This window comes from Anguilla rostrata, chromosome 11 (assembly GCF_018555375.3).
Source record: "Anguilla rostrata isolate EN2019 chromosome 11, ASM1855537v3, whole genome shotgun sequence".
Classification (NCBI taxonomy): Eukaryota; Metazoa; Chordata; class Actinopteri; order Anguilliformes; family Anguillidae; genus Anguilla; species Anguilla rostrata.
Window position 1 is genome coordinate 132,387 of NC_057943.1, and position 20,529 is coordinate 152,915.

Genomic DNA, 20,529 nt, shown 5'->3' on the forward strand with positions numbered 1-20,529 from the left:
ATATAATTTATGATTAAGAGGTAGCAGGCAGCTAACATGTAACATGGCTGGGAATAAAACTAGATTGATGCAGGTTTTTTAAAAAAAAAGCTACACTCAACTACTGCACTTGCTCAGCCATTTGTGATTCTGCAAATGTCGGTGCTGCATTCTGTGTGTCAGTGTTGCTGTCTGTGATTTTGCGTGTCAGTGCTGCAGTCTGTGACTGTGTGTGTCAGTGCTGCAGTCTGTGATTGTGTGTGTCAGTGCTGCAGACAGTGATTCTGTGGGTCAGTGCCTCAGTCAGTGGTTCTGTGGGCCAGTGCTGCAGACAGTGGTTCTATGGGTCAGTGCTGCAGTCAGTAATTCTGTGGGTCACTGCTGCAGTCAGTAATTCTGTGTGTCAGTGCTGCTGTCTGTGAATGTGTGTGTCAGTGCTGCAGTCTGTGATTCTGTGTGTCAGTGCTGCAGTCTGTGATTCTGTGTCAGTGCTGCAGACAGTGATTCTGTGGATCAGTGCCTCAGTCAGTGATTCTGTGGGTCAGTGATGCAGACAGTGGTTCTGTGGGTCAGTGCTGCAGACAGTGGTTCTGTGGGTCAGTGCTGCAGTCTGATTCTGTGAATGTCAGTGCTGCTCTGCCATTGATTCTGTGAAAGTAAATGCTCTAAGCATATTGTGACTGAACTGCCCTTGTTGCATGATCTAATGATCACAGTCTTTATAAACAAATGTTTTGTATGTGTTTTATCAGACTCGCATGCCCCAGCGACTGGGGGGAGGCCTGAATCTGCATTCTCACATGCTCACAGTGCGCTGTGCCATCTGAGACATTCTAAACCATGCCGGGACAGAACTGAGCCATTCCATGCCATGCTGGGACAGAACTGAGCCATTCCAAGCCATGCTGGGACAACTGGCCATGTGGGGTAATTTGTCCTCTACATTTTACTGCTTCAGAGCAGTGGGAAGCCACAGTGCAATGCCCTGGGATCAGCTCCAGTTCTGAGGCCAATGCCTTGGTCAAGGGAAATGGCAGGAGGGTACCTAACCTGATGTAATACAATACTGTTCAAAACCCTGCTGGGTCAGACACAATGTGTATGAGCAACAGACACAATGTGTATGAGGAAAAAATATAATTCTGCAGGTAAGCAGAATAACAGGTAATGTCAACTTCCTGAAGTTTAAATTGTCTGCATAGTTTAGGAGGCAAATGACGAGCAAAGGGTGTGGACAATGTGCGTTATCGTCTGGAATCAGTGTGATTACACATTCTGTGATCCTTCCTGAAAGCTCTGTGTGTGAAAGGGAACTCCTGACGTAAATGTAAACCGGTTATATGGAACTTTATCAACATTACAAGGTTGTCTTACAGCCAGTATGCCTTAAGATTGCTCAGGGTAATTATTTAGTTTAAGAAAGCTAAGGGCAAAATACTGGTAAAATGTGTCACCTTGTTTGAAAACAATAGAACTGATGCCAGGTATTTCAGTAATGACCCTTTCCAGCAAATGGAAATAATTTATGATGCAAACATTTTTCATTTTCATCTCATCTCCAATCCTGAAACCATCTGTTCTGGCATTTTCGAGCAGGAACTTTAAAACATGTTTATGCATTCCTTTTGATAGAAGTGAATAAAACGCAGCACCAGTATGGGGCAGCATGGTTTAACTGAAGCAGGTATTGTCCTTCCCATTATGACTGAGAATTACCTTAGGAATGCATTTGTTACTTTTCAGTGCTTACATTGGATTATGAACTCTGAGATCTCTGAAAACACCTTAAATGCTGTGAAAGAAATAAAATCTGTTACAGACAGGCTGCTTTCTGGTTCCATGTGCTAAAGCTGAGTGTCTGTGTGCTGGAGCTGAGTCTGGCCTTTGCTACAGTTGGAGAGAAAGCTGAAATTTCTCTTCACTCTGTACAGAGGGCTGTGAGCGGGTTTTGCAGATTGAAATCACAGCGTATTGATCATATCAGAGTTTAAAGGTGGGACTTTGCCCTTATAAGGCCTGCTTCCCTCTGCCACAGTGAACATGGCCTTGTGTCAATATTTCCCCACAGCAGTCTGGAAAGCTTTCAAGGTTTTCTGTCAGGTGGGACCTGTTTCTGTGCCACTGTAGCTGAATGATTCAGCAAAGAGCGAGCATGGGCTCTTCTCTAATATTACCATTTTAATATTCATAAATAGGTCCAATATTACAGGTGTAATACTCATACTCTGGCCTACAAATGTATAGTGAGGATTTTCTTAATTCCAACAATTATTGTGCAGTATAGTGGTTAGTGAACTGGGTTTATAATTTAATGATTGCAGGTTTAATTCCCAGCTGTGCTGTTGTACCCTTCATCAATCAGAATTTTTGAAAAATATCCAATCGTATATATAGAACTTTAAAAAAAAAAAATATATATATATATTTTAAAAAAAAGAATCTGTGTAAATGGCTTGGATATGAGTATTTGCGAAATACAAAATTTTATTTCTTGCTCATTTTGCTGAAATGCTGCTTCTATTGAGGCTTTCATGAAGCTAAATATTAAAGTTCACTATGATACTGATATTATGTACAGGGTTCCATATTCCTCTGAAACCTGAAGAGATTGTGACAATTAGTTGTTCTTTCAAAGAGCAAGTTCTGGAATCAGTTTTATTAGCCTCTTCTACCATCTAGTGGTCATGCTGTAAAAATGCTGAACCGGAGTTTGCTCTCTGGGGTTTTCAGAAAATGTTTTTGATTGGCTAGGACAGTTTTACATTTTTATATTTTTTCTTTTACAATTTTTATTTGTATTTTTGATTTTAACTTTCCTGTATTTTATTTAATTGTATTTTTTATTACTAAATGTTTTAAATGAATGTTTTGTAAAGGACTTTCAGAAATGAATTCTTTACAATTTCTTTTTACATTTTTAAAGTGACTATAAAGGTAAATTGTATGGGGTTACTGTGGCAAGTATTAACCCCTTAGCGCACATGCCAGATCTGGCCAGTCCTTGCCCCTTTAGGGGGTACCCTATTTAAAGCCTTATAACTCCAGATGTGAACACCACAGAGACTTGAAAAATGGCTTAAATGAAGCAAGACATTTGTACAATTTACAATACTAACGCAGATTAGTTTATATTCATAACTTTGGAAGAAATAAAGTGCCACAAATGCAATTGTCTCGACAAAAAATCTAAAATGAATTTGCTCTTTTTTTAGTTTGCAGTACTGAGAGATTGCATATATACAGCAGATTAAAGTATACATGTCCTGGATCAAAAACTTCTTTACCACAAGTTCATAAAATCTATGGATGGATATGTAGAACTACTAAAAGTCTATGAAGCCAAAACTAAGCAGTGTATTCAGTGTCTCCAGATCTACCCAAAATGTCTAAATTAAGCATTGCTGTAAATCACAACATATTCACATATTTCACTACACATCAACTGTTTTTACTCAAGAAACTCACGGTTGCATCATTTTCAAGTGGGAATTACTTGCTTTCCATCAGTACAGTGGTCTAAAATAGCTAGGGGTCCAGAAACATATCCAAAATCCCTCCAAAAAGGAATAAAATGCCTTTTGTCCATTGTAAAGCATATAAATGAACCCTTTATGAAGGTATAAGATGAAACATTGATATTAAATTTTAAAATAATGCAAAAATATTGTCACACAATACTGTACAGTACCTACATGTGTAATAATTAACTATTGTATGTATTTCTATACTCTGTACTCTCGTATGTTTTCTTGTATGAGGGTGGGACAACATAACAATTTTCAACCGTCCACCACGTTTTGGCTTTGTTCCAACTCTCACATCATCACTGTTGCATGCATCACAAAAACTATTACACTACTAACTAACGCTTACATTACAGTGTGAAATATCCTCATTATATAATACCACTAACCTATTTAAAGACAATCAATTTCAAAAATAACTTATATAACCAGGCATCACAAATGCGCGTATATTTCACAAGACAATATATGGCCACTCAGTCTCAAAAGGGACATCTCTATGCGTAAATCCAATGATAAAGTTGTTTATTTATTCAATATTTTGTCCCAGATATTGACTGTGGAATGACATGGTATCATTTTTAAAAACTTTTTCTCGTTTATTTAGCTATTCAGTGAGCAGCATTTTCACTGCTGTATTGACATAAACCAGACAATAGCCCTAAGATATCTTGTTGCTAGGACGGAGTACAATTTTTTAGTGATGAAATGCCAAGATAGACAATATTGTCCATTATGTCATGGGTGGGGGGTGTAGTTGCAGATGAGACTGCAGGGAGGGGGTATGTGTTAAATGAACGACCAGTGCGACAATGGTGGCACTGCGAAACTCCGTATTCGGCATAGTTGTCGTGAATTGTCTACTAATGAAACTAAAACAACGCGTTTCTGTTTTTAACTCATACTTTGGTTGCAGTAGCACTGAATGTCTGAGTTCAGTAATCTTGGCATGCCGGTGTGCCGACCACTAGGGGCTTTGCGATAAGAGGTTAAGCATCAGCAACAATACGAGAAATCAATTGCACTGCGATATCAAAGTATATCGGTCTGAACAGTTCAATCAGTTCCTGTGAATGGATTGTATGAATGGAGTTCAATGTATAAACTGGGATCTTAGCTGTTGGGTCCAGGCCCTTAATGATGTTATGAAGGATCTGGTGTAATGGCCAATAAACGTTAGTTTGAGGCAAACAAAAGTATTCTCTCTCGTTAAAACAGCCGCTTTGAATCTGAGCTAAACATTCCTGAAACACTCCTTTGCCATAGAGAAGTATTGTCTATGTTATCAATATAGCTAGAGTATTGTGTTCTTCTCGCGATTTATTTTGTTTTATCAGATAGAGAACAACCTCAATAAAGTTCCTGGCTAGTAAAATGAAGTTCTGATACTTTACTGGCAAGACCATTTCTTGTAAAACTTTCTTGAAATAACAGAAAGTTTGTTACAAACTTTCATTATTTTATTTAATTTTTTGTATATCCACTCTTACAACAATATATGAGAATTATCATATTATTACATGCATTCATAGAGAATAACCGTGGTCGGGAGATTGTAAGAGTGATGCATCTTCTAATTTATCTATATTAATACGCATTAAACCATGGATACTGCAGGTGGCAGTATTGTAAAGCAGAAGGCACCATTTTCTCAAAATCCATGGAAATCTGGCGACTCTGAGACTGGATGAGCAAGACAGGCCTAACACAGAATAGCTCATCCAAGTGACGGGCTTTCCGGTACACGTGTCTCAATGACCAAATGAAGCAAATAAATGCAATATCGTGTCCTGGAACATTTTTTTAAGCAAATGCAGTAGTTCGCTAATGGTGACAAGGAGACTTTTTCACCATAGAAAGACAGCATTTAACAAATTGTGACATTTACCTAGCTGGTTTTTTTTGGGGGGGGGTCTTTCACAATTAATTTTCTTTGTGTTTACATTTTAGCCTTTTTGCTGACGCTCAGAGATGCTCAGTGAGTGCAAGTGAAGAAAGGGGTTGCGCCAATCACAGGGGCGGCGTTTCTTCCATTGGGTCAGAGGAGAAAAGTGGAGTCGGAGAGATGACCAGCCTCACAGAGGTGACCAACACACGGGCAGTGTGGCGCGTTGGGTGGGCAAGGTAACACAGGTTGGGGCAGCAGAGTGTAGACCAGTTGGGGTGGAGCAATGCAGAGTGCAGTTGGGAGGGCGCAAGTCAGCGCGTTTGGGTGAGCAGGTGTAGAGCCAGGCTGGGGGTGAGCAGAGTGTAGACGCAGGTGGGCAGCAGAGTGTAGACGCAGTTGCGGGGCTGAATGTCACTGTTGTAGCAGGAGTCATGGGCGAGATTTGCGGTGTTTGGATGCTAAGGCTTCAGTGTGTTGGAAGCCCTGCAGAGGTTCCAGGAACCTCCTGCAGCTGCTTCCAATCTACCTGCGCCTCCAATCCACCTGCGCCAATCCACCTGTGCTTCCAATTCACCTGCACTTCCAAACCACCTGCGCTTCCAATCCACCTGCGCCTCCAATCCACCTCCGCCAATTCACCTGCGCCTCCAATCCACCTGCGCTTCCAATCCACCTGCGCTTCCAGTCTGTCTAGTGGTATGTCTGCTCCTCCTAAGTCCAAGCCGTCCTCAGTCAAAAACACACATACAGACGCTCCAGCAAAAGGGGGTCCTTTGGTTTGTTTTTATTGTAAGAAGCGAGGACATGTTTTAGCTGATTGTTTCTCTTTAAAAAAGAAAGACCAGTCTTTTAAGTCTGTGGCTTTTGTGGAGATATTTTCACAGACTGTGCCTAAATTTGATGTGTCACTTAGTAAAGATCATGAAGTTAGTGATCAAACTTTTAAACCGTTCATTACGGATGGTTTTGTGTCTGTGGCTGATGAGCCCAGTGTTCAGTATCCAGTGAGGATACTGTGTGATACAGGTGCTGCGTCGTCCCTTAGTCCCCGGAAGACACTTCATTGGGCTCCAGTGTCCTTGCCCAGGGTTTGGAGATGGGGTTTGTAAACGTCCCTCTGCATCAGATTTATCTGAGCTCTACTTTAGTGACTGGATGTGTTGTTGTCGGCGTGCGGCCTGGCCTCCCTGTTAAAGGTGTGTCGGTTATACTGGGTAACGACTTGGCTGGCGGAAAGGTGTCGTCAAACCCCAAGGTAGTTGCTGTCCCTGTTGCTTCTCTTAGAATTTTTTATAACCCTAACCCAATATTTTCTGCATTGTTTATTATTTTATTGAAGAAAATTCACATGATGATGCTGCATAAGTGAAATGAGCTTAAGAAATCCAAAAATTGAAGGTGGGGCTCAAGACACGCTCCAGCAGCTCAACAGAAACCTCTCCACAGGACACGCCTCACCCCACACAGGACACGCCTCTCCCCACACAGGACACGCCTCCTCACAGGACACGCATCTCCCCACACAGGACACGCCTCCCCACACAAGACACGCCTCTCCTCACACAGGACACCCCTCTCCTCACACAGGACACGCCTCACCCCACACAGGACACGCCTCTCCCCACACAAAACACCCCTCCCCACACAGGACATGCCCTCCCCACACAGGACACACCTCACCCCACACAGGACACGCCTCTCCCCACACAGGACACGCCTCCTCACACAGGACACGCCTCTACTCACACAGGACACGCCTCTTCCCACACAGGACACGCCTCTCCTCACACAGGACACGCCTCTCCTCACACAGGACACGCCTCTCCACACAGGACACGCCTCCTCACACAGACACGCCTCTACTCACACAGGACACGCCTCTCCCCACACAGGACACGCCTCTACTCACACAGGACACGCCTCTCCTCACACAGGACACGCCTCTACTCACACAGGACACGCCTCTCCCCACACAGGACACGCCTCCTCACACAGGACACGCCTCTCCCCACACAGGACACGCCTCCTCACACAGGACACGCCTCTCCCCACACAGGACATGCCTCCTCACACAGGACACGCCTCTCCTCACACAGGACACGCCTCTCCCCACACAGGACACGCCTCCTCACACAGGACACGCCTCTCCACACAGGACACGCCTCCCCCACACAGGACACGCCTCTCCTATAACCCACCACGGACTGTTGTAGGACGCTTCACAAAGGACAGCCTCCCAGCCGCCCCCCAAGACCGCTCCCAAGACTCCTCACAGCGCCCTCACAGGACCTTCACCGGACACCTCCTCACCGGCCCTTCGTAAGCTCCACACGACGCCTTCCAACAGAAGCCCCTACACAGACACGCCTCCCCCACAGGACACCCTCCCCAGAACCTCTCACACGACCCTCCAGAACCCCCACTGTTCAGGCTAGCTATGCTTGCATAAAGGATATCTATGCAAAAGACCACACTATTATCCAACATCCAAATTTATGCATACATTTAAATTCTCTCGGTTCAGTCACCAAATCTGACTGCATATTCTCCTTAATAAACAGGTGAATGCAGCACACGGGACCATGTGTGTGTGATTGCACAAATGGGGCTTCTTTCCAGAACACGCCCTGACAGGTGAGGTAGACAGGTGAGGTAGATATAGAACCTGTGGTGCGGCAGGAACACCTGGAGAGAACTGCAGCACTGTGGCAGAGCCGTTCATCAGCCTGGGGAGGGAAGCATGGAGTCTGCAGCATTCGCTGAGGGCCCTTACGGTGTCTGAATGCACTGTGACTAACTGACCCATCTGGAAAACTGCATTTCCAATTATCCATTAAGATAACGAGGTGGACAGCATGACCAAGAAAACACGACTGTGGATTTTTCACATCTTTCTCTGCCTTGGGATTGTGTATTTAAAAATTGGGTAAGTTTAATTCCAACGTGTTCAGACCTGATGCTTTTTTCTACTTTTCCCTCTGACAGAACAGAAAGGTTACACTGAAGGATATTAAAATCATAAAAGACATTTTTGCATCTTCTACACTTAACATACACGCCTGCATAATACTGACCCCTGAATCAGACAAGATGTAATCTTTTCTTCGGGATAAAACGCTCACTAATACAAATGTATTAGACATTTAAACAGGTTAATATCTTACCATGTGTTTTTAAATAAAGCCTTTGGCACATATAATGCAAACCAGCACTGTTCAAATTCCCCCCCAGCAGAATGTTCAGCGTTTAAACGGTTTTATTTGAAGCTATGGTGCATATTTACCCCTTTCCACTCAAATTAACAGTTAAAGCTGAATTAACAAAAGGTGTCAAAAGACCCCATCTGATAAACGTATTTGTGTTCTTATGTGAACACTGAAAACTTTACACTTTGTTACTTTATATATTACACTTTTTAAATGTGTGTGTATGCATATATGTATATACATATAATCTGCCAGGCAGTCAACTACTGATGAAAATCTCTATGATTCTGCTATAAAGCTCAATATTACATTTCAACAAGGTTCATACTGGGTGTGACCATTTCTTAGCATTTAAATAAATTCCAGATAAACTGTGCTTAGGTAGTAATGCATCGGTTTACTGTAAATTTCCTGGAAGCCTTAAAAGATGGAATCATTCATTATATATTATATTAATTACAATTAAATCACTCACAAATATCTTCAAGAAACCAGCAGATGCGGGTTTTGTCTGAAAGTATTTAGCAGGTCGGTGCTAAGCACCACCAAACCCCAGAACAGCCTCCAGAGGAACAGGTAGTGACCCCTGTACTGCATGTATTCCTGAAATATGTGCAATAAATTGAATTTACAAAAAAACAAGCGTGTCCATGAAGCATGTAGCAGACTTTTTACCTTCATGCTACAGTGCAATGCTGAAGGTGGCAGTATACTTGGTATGAAGGTGAATTTGGCCAAAATCAAACCACAGTCAAACAGTACGCCGCATACAAACATGTATACTCACTTTGAGCTGTTCATTCTCCACCTTAGTGGTGGGGGGGAGAGCAGTAATAATCCATTACATTTGGAACTATTAGCTGTGTTCTCTTAAAAATGTCTTGCCATTTAAAAATGTAATGTAATGTAAAATTATTGACCCGCATGAACACTTTCTGTCTTGATTGTCTAAGACATTAAGACAGTTCTGTAACGGTAGTTAGCGAGCTACATTTATTCCACCTCGCAGAAGTTAGAAATGTGCAGTGCTACCCAATGCATCAGTTAGCTAGCTAGCACAGCGGTACAGGTCAACCAATATGAGCTAGCAAGTAAAATAGAGGTTTTCAGCCTCTTCATGTTTAGAATTTCAGTAAAATCTAGGCCTGGACTAACAAGGACGAGTGCGCAGATGTTAACTGCGCTGTAACCGAATTTTCGAGATTGTTTTTGATTGGTTGATATTCAGATTGAGATCTAGAACGGTGAGTCGCTGGATAAGACTGCTAATGCTATGCTAGCAATACAACACATATGAACAAGCGCTTAATGATTGCTGTACTAGTGCTAAGTTGCAGCAGGGGTGCTGTGCTGGATGCTGGGGATTGCTCAGTTTGCACACAGTTTCTGAATAGGTGGGTCTGCCAACCATCGTTATTTTTTTGTTTAAAGGATTGAACGTTGGATTTACAGTGATCCATCTGGGAATTCAGCTCTGTGAATACCAGGACTCACAAAGCAGTAAAACTCCCTCACCCAGATTATTGAGTCAAAAAAATCCCAGTGAAAAGTGTGCCCTTTCCAGTGCCAAAGCTTCCAAAGGAGGAGTTAAACTGCAAGCGCATAAGCAGCTCTACTGCCTCGTGGCTGCATTGCCTGACTTCCTGGACAGTGTTTGTGAGAGGATGCGAAATCTCCAATATTAGAGATGGAAAAGTCTACAGTGCTATTGGCAACCAAAGTTAAACCTTTGAGTGACTGTACTGCCTCATTACAGCACAGATGGAATAATGAGATCACTTGTATGTTAAGTTAGACTTGAATACTGTAAGTAAAGAATAATCCTAGACTTGCTTGTTTGGGAAGATTTTGGACATTTGGCTTCATTTAATATTGAGTGTTTCTCTCTGCTTTCCGCAGCGGCCTGTCTTCGGTGTGGGCGCTCGGAGCGGGCATAATCTGCAACAGGATTCCTGGGTTAGCGCCCCGGCAGCGCACCATCTGCCAGAGCCGGCCGGACGCCATCGTGGTGATGGCACAGGGGGTGCAGATGGGCATTAAAGAGTGCCAGTTCCAGTTTAGGAACGGGCGGTGGAACTGCTCTGCTCTTGGACAGAGAACCGTCTTTGGAAAAGAACTGAAAGTGGGTATGTTACAAATCTATCAGGGAACTCTTCTCTTTTCCACAGAGCATGCATGTGCGATGTAAAATTTAAATCCATTGTAACATGGTTTATTGGGGAACTACGATGAGTGCTATTCACTTTTGGTTTTTGTGATTTTATTCAGCACAACAGAAAGGGAATCCTATTTATTCTGATGTTCTATAGCACATGGTTTGTTTGGTTAATGTTACACTTTATTGATTATAAATGGTCCATTTGTGCCTGTCACATTGCTGACTGCATCACTGATATCTCCACTTCTGCAAGTCACTCTGGAAAAGAGTGTCTGCAAAGTGATGCAATGTATTTCTTTGTAATGTAATGATTTTGATTGAAGAGTTGGAATTACTCCCTAAAGAGAGGTGTTAGTGCTCTTAAAGAGAGGTGTCAGTACCCTTAAATAGGGGTGTCAGTACTCCGAAGGAGTGTCAGTATTCCTAAAGAGAGGTGTCAGTACTCCGAAGGAGTGTCAGTATCTCTAAAGAGAGGTGTCAGTACTCTTAAATAGAGGTGTCAGTGCTCTTAAAGAGAGATGTCAGTACCCCTAAAGAGAGGTGTCAGTGCTCTTAAATAGAGGTGTCAGTACCCCTAAAGAGAGGTGTCAGTACTCATAAAGAGAGGTGTCAGTGCTCTTAAATAGAGGTGTCAGTACCCCTAAATAGGGGTGTCAGTACCCTTAAAGAGAGGTGTCAGTACCCCTAAATAGGGGTGTCGGTGCTCATAAAGAGAGGTGTCAGTGCTCTTAAATAGAGGTGTCAGTACCCTTAAAGAGAGGTGTCAGTACCCCTAAATAGGGGTGTCGGTGCTCATAAAGAGAGGTGTCAGTGCTCTTAAATAGAGGTGTCAGTACCCCTAAAGAGAGGTGTCAGTACTCTTAAAGAGCGGTGTCAGTACCCCTAAAGAGAGGTGTCAGTGCTCTTGAATAGAGGTGTCAGTACCCCTAAAGAGAGGTGTCAGTATTCTTAAAGAGTACCGTACTCCTTTATAGATGTCCTGGTCCTATTTAGACTCCTACTGCATCTCATCTGACACAGTATACTGCCACTATTCCAGAAATATTTTTCTTTAGTTTTCATAACAAAGACAAACCACAAACACTTTGGAAGACACACCTTTGGCAACGAGCCCATTAAATCAATGAAACTTCCACATAATTGACTCTTGTTAGAATTGGGCATACAGAGATCCAAGATGTTCATCAAAACATGTTGGCACATATCTTAGAAAATACCAAAAAGGTCTGTATATGCTGTACTCTGTAGCTGTGTGTATCCTTGTACTGTACGCTGTGTTTATATGCATGTATGCTATATTCATATACACCTAGGCTAAATATATTTTTCACAACTCTGAACATTTCATGTCACCATACATTTCATTTGGCATATCAATTAGGGCATCTAACTTTGTTCATATCAGAGGTCATTTTAAAACAATCGATTAGAAACAGATTTATTTCAGCTTTAATTCACTATATTAGAATTACAGTGGGTAAAAAGTTTACATACACCAAGTTGACTGTCTCTTTAAACAGTCTGGAAGATTCCAGAAATTGATGTAATAACTTATTAGAAGCTTCGGATTGGCCAATTGTCATAATTAGGAGTTAATTGCCACCTGTGGCTGTATTTAAGGGCCTACCTTTAGAGCTACTGCCTTTTTGCCCTTGATACCATGGGAAAATCCAAGCAACTCAGCCAAGACCTCAGAAAAAAAATTGTGGACCTCCACAAGTCCGGTTCCTCCTTAGGAGCAATTTCCAAACAACTGAGAATCTGTACAAACAATTGTATGCAAATATAAAAATCTTGGGACCACACAGACACTTCATCATTCAGGAAGGAGGCAAAAATAAACTCCCAGGGCTGAACGAACTTTGGTCCGAAAGGTTCAACTGAACCACAAGACAACAACAAAGGAACTTGTGAAGGAGTTGGAGGCATCAGGTACCAGATTCTCTACATCCACCATTAAGAGAATCCTACACCGCCATGTCCTGAAAGGCTGTCACACAAGGAAGAAGCCCCTACTCCAAGATCAGTATTAAAAAGCCAGAATGAAGTTTGCAGGTGATCACCAGGATGAAGACCTAGCCTTTTGGAGGAGTTATCTCAGGTCAGATTAAACAAAAATTGAACTGTTGGGCCATAATGATCAGCGCTATGTATGGCGGAAAAAGGGTGAGGTTTTTCATTCGAAGAACACCATCCCAACTGTGAAGCATGGGGGTGGCAGCATCATGTTGTGGGGGTGTTTTGCTGGAAGAGGTGCAATTCAGAAAATAGATGGCATCATGAGGAAGGAGGATTATCTAGAAATACTGAAGCAACAACTCAAGACATCAGCTAGAAAGTTAAAACTTGGTCCCAATTGGGTCTTCCAGCGGGACAATGGTCCTAAGCATACCTCCAAAGTTGTAACAAAATGGCTTAAAGACAACAAAGTGAAAGTATTGGAGTGGCCATCACAAAGCCCTGACCTATCCCATAGAAAATTTGTGCACTGAACTGAAAAAGCGCTTCCGAGCAAGGAGGCCCACAAACCTGACTGAGTTACACCAGTTCTGTCTGTAGGAATGGGCAAAAATTCCGGCAAAGTATTGTGAGAAGTTTGTGGGAGGCTACCCCAAGCATTTGAATCAAGTTAAACAATTAAAAGGCAATACCACCAAATACTAACAAAGTGTATGTAAACTTTTGACCCACTGAAAATCTGATATAGTACATAAAAGCTGAAATAAATATGTCTCTTAGCTGTTATTTTGAAATGACCTCTTATGGAAATAAAGTAGATACCCTAACTGACTTAACACAGGTAATGACTGGTAACATTAAATGTGTGGAGTTGAGGAAAAATTGAGTTTGAATGTCTTTAGCCTAGGTGTATGTGAACATGTTATCTGAACTATATATCATACAGCCTGTCCTTATGAACATAGTAAAAAAAAAAAAAAAAAAATTCAGATCCAAACCATTTTGTTTACAACTGTCTCTTCACTGTTGTGTAGATGCACATTCCATTACACGCAGTGTGGCGTGTAATAATCGCAGTGTGGCGTGTAATAATCGCAGTGTGGCGTGTAATAATCGCAGTGTGGCGTGTAATAATCGCAGTGTGGCGTGTAATAATCGCAGTGTGGTGTGTAATAACCACAGTGTGGCGTGTAATAATCTCAGTGTGGTGTGTAATAATCGCAGTGTGGCGTGTAATAATCACAGTGTGGCGTGTAATAATCTCAGTGTGGTGTGTAATAATCGCAGTGTGGTGTGTAATAATCGCAGTGTGGCGTGTAATAATCTCAGTGTGGTGTGTAATAATCGCAGTGTGGCGTGTAATAACCACAGTGTGGCGTGTAATAATCGCAGTGTGGCGTGTAATAATCGCAGTGTGGCGTGTAATAATCTCAGTGTGGTGTGTAATAATCGCAGTGTGCTATGCAATAATCTCAGTGTGGTGTGTAATAATCGCAGTGTGGTGTGTAATAACCGCAGTGTGGCGTGTAATAATCGCAGTGTGGCGTGTAATAATCTCAGTGTGGTGTGTAATAATCACAGTGTGGCGTGTAATAATCTCAGTGAGGTGTGTAATAATCTCAGTGTGGTGTGTAATAATCACAGTGTGGTGTGTAATAATCGCAGTGTGGTGTGTAATAATCTCAGTGAACTGTGCAATAATCGCAGTGTGGCGTGTAATAATCGCAGTGTGGTGTGTAATAATCACAGTGTGGCGTGTAATAATCGCAGTGAACTGTGCAATAATCGCAGTGTGGCGTGTAATAATCTCAGTGTGGTGTGTAATAATCACAGTGTGGCGTGTAATAATCGCAGTGAACTGTGCAATAATCGCAGTGTGGCGTGTAATAATCTCAGTGTGGTGTGTAATAATCACAGTGTGGCGTGTAATAATCGCAGTGAACTGTGCAATAATCGCAGTGTGGTGTGTAATAATCTCAGTGTGGCGTGTAATAATCTCAGTGTGGTGTGTAATAATCACAGTGTGGCGTGTAATAATCACAGTGTGGTGTGTAATAATCTCAGTGTGGTGTGTAATAATCTCAGTGTGGTGTGTAATAATCGCAGTGAACTGTGCAATAATTGCAGTGTGGTGTGTAATAATCTCAGTGTGGTGTGTAATAATCACAGTGTGTTGTGTAATAATCGCAGTGTGGCGTGTAATAATCGCAGTGTGGCGTGTAATAATCGCAGTGAACTGTGCAATAATCGCAGTGTGGCGTGTAATAATCGCAGTGTGGCATGTAATAATCTCAGTGTGGTGTGTAATAATCGCAGTGTGGTGTGTAATAATCGCAGTGTGGCGTGTAATAATCTCAGTGTGGCGTGTAATAATCTCAGTGTGGTGTGTAATAATCTCAGTGTGGTGTGTAATAATCGCAGTGTGGCGTGTAATAATCGCAGTGTGGCGTGTAATAATCGCAGTGTGGTGTGTAATGATATTAGTGATATTCACATTCCATTTCACATTTGCTTCATGACATTTCAAAGCTATGTTGGGTATAAAAGGTGGCATTATGTCAAAGAGTCTCTGATAGTGACTTGTGAATTTCAGGCAGTAAGGAGGCGGCGTTCTCCTACGCCGTCATCACAGCAGGCGTGGCCCATGCCCTCACTGCGGCCTGCACGCAGGGCAGCCTCAGCAGCTGTGGCTGCGATCAGGAGAAGCAGGGTCAGTACTCCCCGCTGGACGGCTGGAGGTGGGGGGGCTGCTCTGCAGACATCCACTACGGCCTGGGCTTCTCCAAAGTCTTCATGGACGCCAGAGAGGTCAAACAGAACGCCAGGACCCTGATGAATCTGCACAACAATGAGGTGGGACGCAAGGTACGCTAACCCCCCCCACACAATCCTTCAGCATGCTAGCACAACAAACTCCAACTTAATGTTTAGTAAAATGTGCAAATTGTGAAGATTACAAAAGGTTTACATAACCTTTTTTTAGCAAAGTGTTTTATCCAAATCTATGTTGTTGTTGAAGACTAGGGGACCCTCACCTTTTTGAGGTCCTAGGAGGGTAGGTTAAGGTTTCTCTCGCCTGGTTTAGGCAGGTCCTGGGAGGGGATGACAGGTTAAGGTTTCTCTCATCTGGTTTGGGCAGGTCCTGGGAGGGGATGACAGGTTAAGTTTTCTCTCACCTGGTTTAGGCAGGTCCTGGGAGGGGATGACAGGTTAAGGTTTCTCTCGCCTGGTTTGGGCAGGTCCTGGAGAAGAACATGCGCCTGGAGTGCAAGTGCCATGGCGTGTCGGGATCCTGCACCACCCGGACCTGCTGGACCACGCTGCCCAAGTTCCGGCAGCTGGGCTTCCTCCTGAAGGAGAAGTACATCCAGGCAGTGCAGGTGGAGGCGGTGAGGGCGCGCCGGACCAGGCGGCCCACATTCCTGAAGATCAGGAGGCCGCACTCCTACAGGAAGCCCTCGGCCACGGACTTGGTTTACATCGAGAAATCACCCAACTACTGCGAGGAGGACTGGAGGACAGGCAGTGTAGGCACTCAGGGGCGGGTCTGCAACAGGACGGCCCAGCAGACCAACAGCTGTGACCTCATGTGCTGTGGGCGGGGTTACAACACGCACCAGTACTCCCACGTGTGGCAGTGCAACTGCAAGTTCCTGTGGTGCTGCTATGTCAGGTGTAACACCTGCAGTGAGAGGACAGAGGTGCACACCTGTAAATGACTTTAGGGAACTCTTCACAAACTGGCGGGCTCATTTGCTCATGTGGATGGAAGGGAGAATGGGCATGAACCCAGTTGACTCTGCAGTAGTGCCTCGCATCCCCTCAGGGGCACTGTCCCTATCACAGGGCCTGCAGTACTGCCAATACTGACACAGCGTGTACAGCACAGACACAGTGTGTAGACCACAGACACAGCGCATACAGTACAGACACAGTGTGTAGACCACAGACACAGCGCATACATCACAGACACAGTGTGTAGAGCACAGACACAGTGCATATATCACAGACACAGTGAATGCAGCATAAACACAATGGTTACAGCACAGTGATCCAGCACATACACTCGAGCAGAAACATTGGTATAGGAGAGATTGCTATATATATATATATATATATATATATGTATGTATGCTATGTTTATATATACAGACTCAGTCATGGGACGAAAATGAATTGTGCTTTTGGCATAATTAGTGGTGTAACGTAGTTATTTAATTTTATTGAAAGTAATTTATTTGAACCAACTGTCGATTTGTTTTGTGATGGCACCATTGTAGCTTTGCTTGCAGAATATTTTGATTGATTGTTGTGAATGCAGATGAAATACAAATACACATATATGAAAAGAAACAAAACACCTTGGAATAATATACTCTGTTTAACTACAAATCACAGCAAAAAGTATGTGGTAATGGATTAGGTTGTGCTCAGAATATAAAAGAAGTGATACCCAGATTCACTCAAAGGGCTAAATATGTGTCCCTGAGGACAGGAACTCAAAGGGCTAAATATGTGTCCCTGAGGACAGGAACTCAAAGGGCTATATATGTGTCCCTGGGGACAGGAACTCAAAGGGCTAAATATGTGTCCCTGGGGACAGCTGGTTAGGTTTCATCGTACTTTCTTGTACAGGCAAACCCTACTAAGGGCAACCCTGTGCAATGTTGATTGCTGACCCTAACCCTAATCCTTCCTCCAATGGAATGCATTCCTTGTACAAAACGCATCCTGGATGTCTTTGGACTGTGGGAGGAAACCAAAGACCTTCGTGCTGTGAGGCAACAGTGCTGTCCCAGATGCAACTGGTTTTTGAACAAGGAGAGCACCCATTCGGTCAAAAGGTTAACTCTCATTTTTATTGTTCTCAGAAATTCTGAGACACCTAACATGAATGTGATTTTCTATTCAGTGTAGACTATTAGAGAGTATTAAAAATTATAAACCCTAGACAGACTGGAAGGGTTTCATTCTCCTGAATTTGAGCCCTAGAACAGGAGTACGCCCAGCAGATCCACAGGGGTTCATCAATTTTATTTGTATAGCGCTTTTAACAAAGCAGCTTTACAGAGAACCGGCCCCCAAAGAGTAAGCCTACGGCAACAGTAGCAAGGAAAACAGGAAGAAACCTTGAGCAGAACCGGACTCAGAGGGGGAACCCATCTGCTGCGGGCAGGCACCGGTTTGTTATGGAAAGTCAGTAGTGGCAGGAGGCGGGATGCCCAGCTGGTCTAGCTGGTCTAGGGCTGGAGCTCTGGGCCGGGGGGGTGCTCAGCAAACTTGGGCTAGAGCTCCGGGCAGGTGCCCAGAGCCAAGGAAAACGAGAAAAAAACATTGTTGGGGGTTCAAAAGGTAGATTAGCAAGCAGAGCAGAAGAGACAGAGGTGCCTGCGTGCGATAAGGAAAACCCCGGCAGAATAAGGCTATGGCAGCATAGCTAAGGGAAACAGAGGCAGGGGCCAACGCAGCCATGAGGGCAGGCTTGGGACAGTCATCACCAGACCATGACCGGTTCAGCTTAACACAGCACTCCCAATGATGATCCAGTGACAGCACTAACCACTCAGTCTGCCAGAGACTATAGCTATGCCTGCCACCCACTCCTGCCTCTCAAATATAGGAGAGACTAAAAAGATATGTTTTGAGCCTAGCTTTAAAAAAGGTGATGGTGTCTTTGCCCCGAACATGGACAGGCAACTTGTTCCACAGGAGGGGAGCACGATAGGAGAAGGCTCTACCACCTATGGTACTTTTAGCTATTCTAGGAATAACAAGGAGGTCTGCACCCTGTGAACGGAGCGTTTGTGGGGGAATATAAGGAAGAAGTAAATCATTTAAGTACAAAGGCAAGCCCATTTAAGGCTTTAAAGGTAAGAAGTAGTATCTTATAGTCTATTCGGAATTTAACTGGCAACCAGTGAAGCGATGCTAATACTGGGCTGATGTGCTCGAATCTCCTTGTTCTAGTGAGAATACGAGCTGCTGCATTTTGAATTAGCTGGAGCCCTTTCAGAGAGGAATTTGCACATCCAGACAAAAGAGCATTGCAGTAATCTAATCTTGAAGTAACAAAAGCATGAACTAGCTTTTCTGCATCATGTAAGGACAGTATTTTCCGAATATTTGAGATATTTCTCAAGTGATAAAAAGCAACCCTAGAGATGTTTTTATTATGTATATCAAATGCAAGATCTGGATCAAAGGTAACACCAAGATTTTTGATTACAGCACTTGAAGTAATGGAGATTCCATCAATGTTAAGCATATAGTCAGATAGTTTGCATCTCAGGGACTTGGGCCCTACTACCATTATCTCGGTCTTATCAGAGTTTAGCAAGAGAAAATTTTGGGTCATCCATTCCTTTATGTCTATAAGACAGGCTTTGATCTTTGACAGCTGGACAAGTACATCAGGTTTAACTGATATATACAACTGGGTGCCATCTGCATAGCAGTGGAAACTAACGCCATGTTTGCGAATAACTTGTCCCAGGGGGAGCATATAAAGAGAGAAGAGCAAAGGCCCAAGCACAGATCCTTGTGGTACTCCATATCTAACCCTGGATTGATAAGAGGAATCATTATTAAAATGCACCAATTGATATCAGTCTGATAGGTATGATCTGAACCAAGAGAGTACCTGTCCACGGAGGCCTACAAGATTTTCAAGTCTATCCAGAAGGATGAGGTGATCAACTGTGTCAAATGCTGCACTTAAGTCTAAAAGCACAAGTACAGAGATGCAGCCATTGTCTGAAGCGAGGAGTAAGTGATTGAGTACTTTGACCAGGGCTGTTTCAGTGCTGGGAGAGGGTCTAAAACCAGATTGAAAAACTTCCAATATATGATTGGAGTGCAAAAATGAACCAGGTTGTTTTGAAATGGCCTTTTCTAGTATTTTAGAAAGGAACGGGAGATTTGAGATAGGCCTGTCGTTAGACAGGTCATTCACATCCAAGTTTGGCTTCTTAAGAAGGGGTTTGATGACTGCAGAGTCTGTGGTATGTGTCCAGATGCTGAAGATGCATTGACAATATGTAACATTGGTGTTCCAATCACTGGTAGTAGCTCCTTGAAAAGCTTTGTAGGATTAGTGTCTAGAAGACAAGTAGAAGATTTTGAGGAATTAACTATGGCATTAAACTCCATAAGATCTATTGGAGCAATAGAGTTCAGATAGTCCGCCCGTCTTTCTGAAGATTCTGTTTGGAGTGAAGATTGAGGTTGTGTTTGGTGTGGAGATTGAAGTTGTGTTTGGAGTGAAGATTGAGGTTGTGTTTGGTGTGGAGATTGAGATTGTGTTTTGTGCGGAGATTGAGGTTGTGTTTGATGTGAAGATTGAGGTTGTGTTTGGTGTGAAGATTGAGGTTGTGTTTGGTGTGGAGATTGAGGTTGTGTTTGGTGTGAAGATTGAGGTTGTGTTTGGAGTGAAGATTGAGGTTGTGTTTGGTGTTGAGATTGTGTTTGATGTGGAGATTGAGGTTGTGTTTGGTGTGGAGATTGAGGTTGTGTTTGATGTGAAGATTGAGGTTGTGTTTGGTGTGAAGATTGAGGTTGTGTTTGGTGTGGAGATTGAGGTTGTGTTTGGAGTGAAGATTGAGATTGTGTTTGGTGTGGAGATTAAGGCTGTGTTTGGTGTGGAGATTGAGGTGTTTGGTGTGGAGATTGAAATTGTGTTTGGTGTGGAGATTGAGGGTGTGTTTGTGAAGATTGAGGTTGTGTTTGGTGTGGAGATTGAGGTTGTGTTTGGTGTTGAGATTGAGGGTGTGTTTGTGAAGATTGAGGTTGTGTTTGGTGTGGAGATTGAGGTTGTGT

General features: G+C 43.2%; 1 protein-coding gene across 2 annotated transcripts in view; it reads left to right on the top strand.

Moving 5' to 3' along the window:
• LOC135235120 (protein Wnt-7a-like) overlaps positions 1–20,105 on the top strand; it is a 30,167-nt gene extending 10,062 nt beyond the window's left edge. The window contains exons 2-5 of one of the 2 annotated variants that reach the window (XM_064300316.1): positions 732–906; positions 10,497–10,723; positions 15,308–15,579; positions 15,954–20,105. In XM_064300316.1, the coding sequence (XP_064156386.1) occupies positions 10,609–10,723; positions 15,308–15,579; positions 15,954–16,433 (867 nt within the window). In that variant the 5' untranslated portion in view covers positions 732–906; positions 10,497–10,608 and the 3' untranslated portion in view covers positions 16,434–20,105. Of the gene's footprint in view, positions 1–731; positions 907–7,915; positions 8,318–10,496; positions 10,724–15,307; positions 15,580–15,953 lie in introns of those variants that run through there. The other variant, XM_064300315.1, reaches the window with a different exon arrangement.
• Positions 20,106–20,529: the final 424 nt, after the last annotated feature.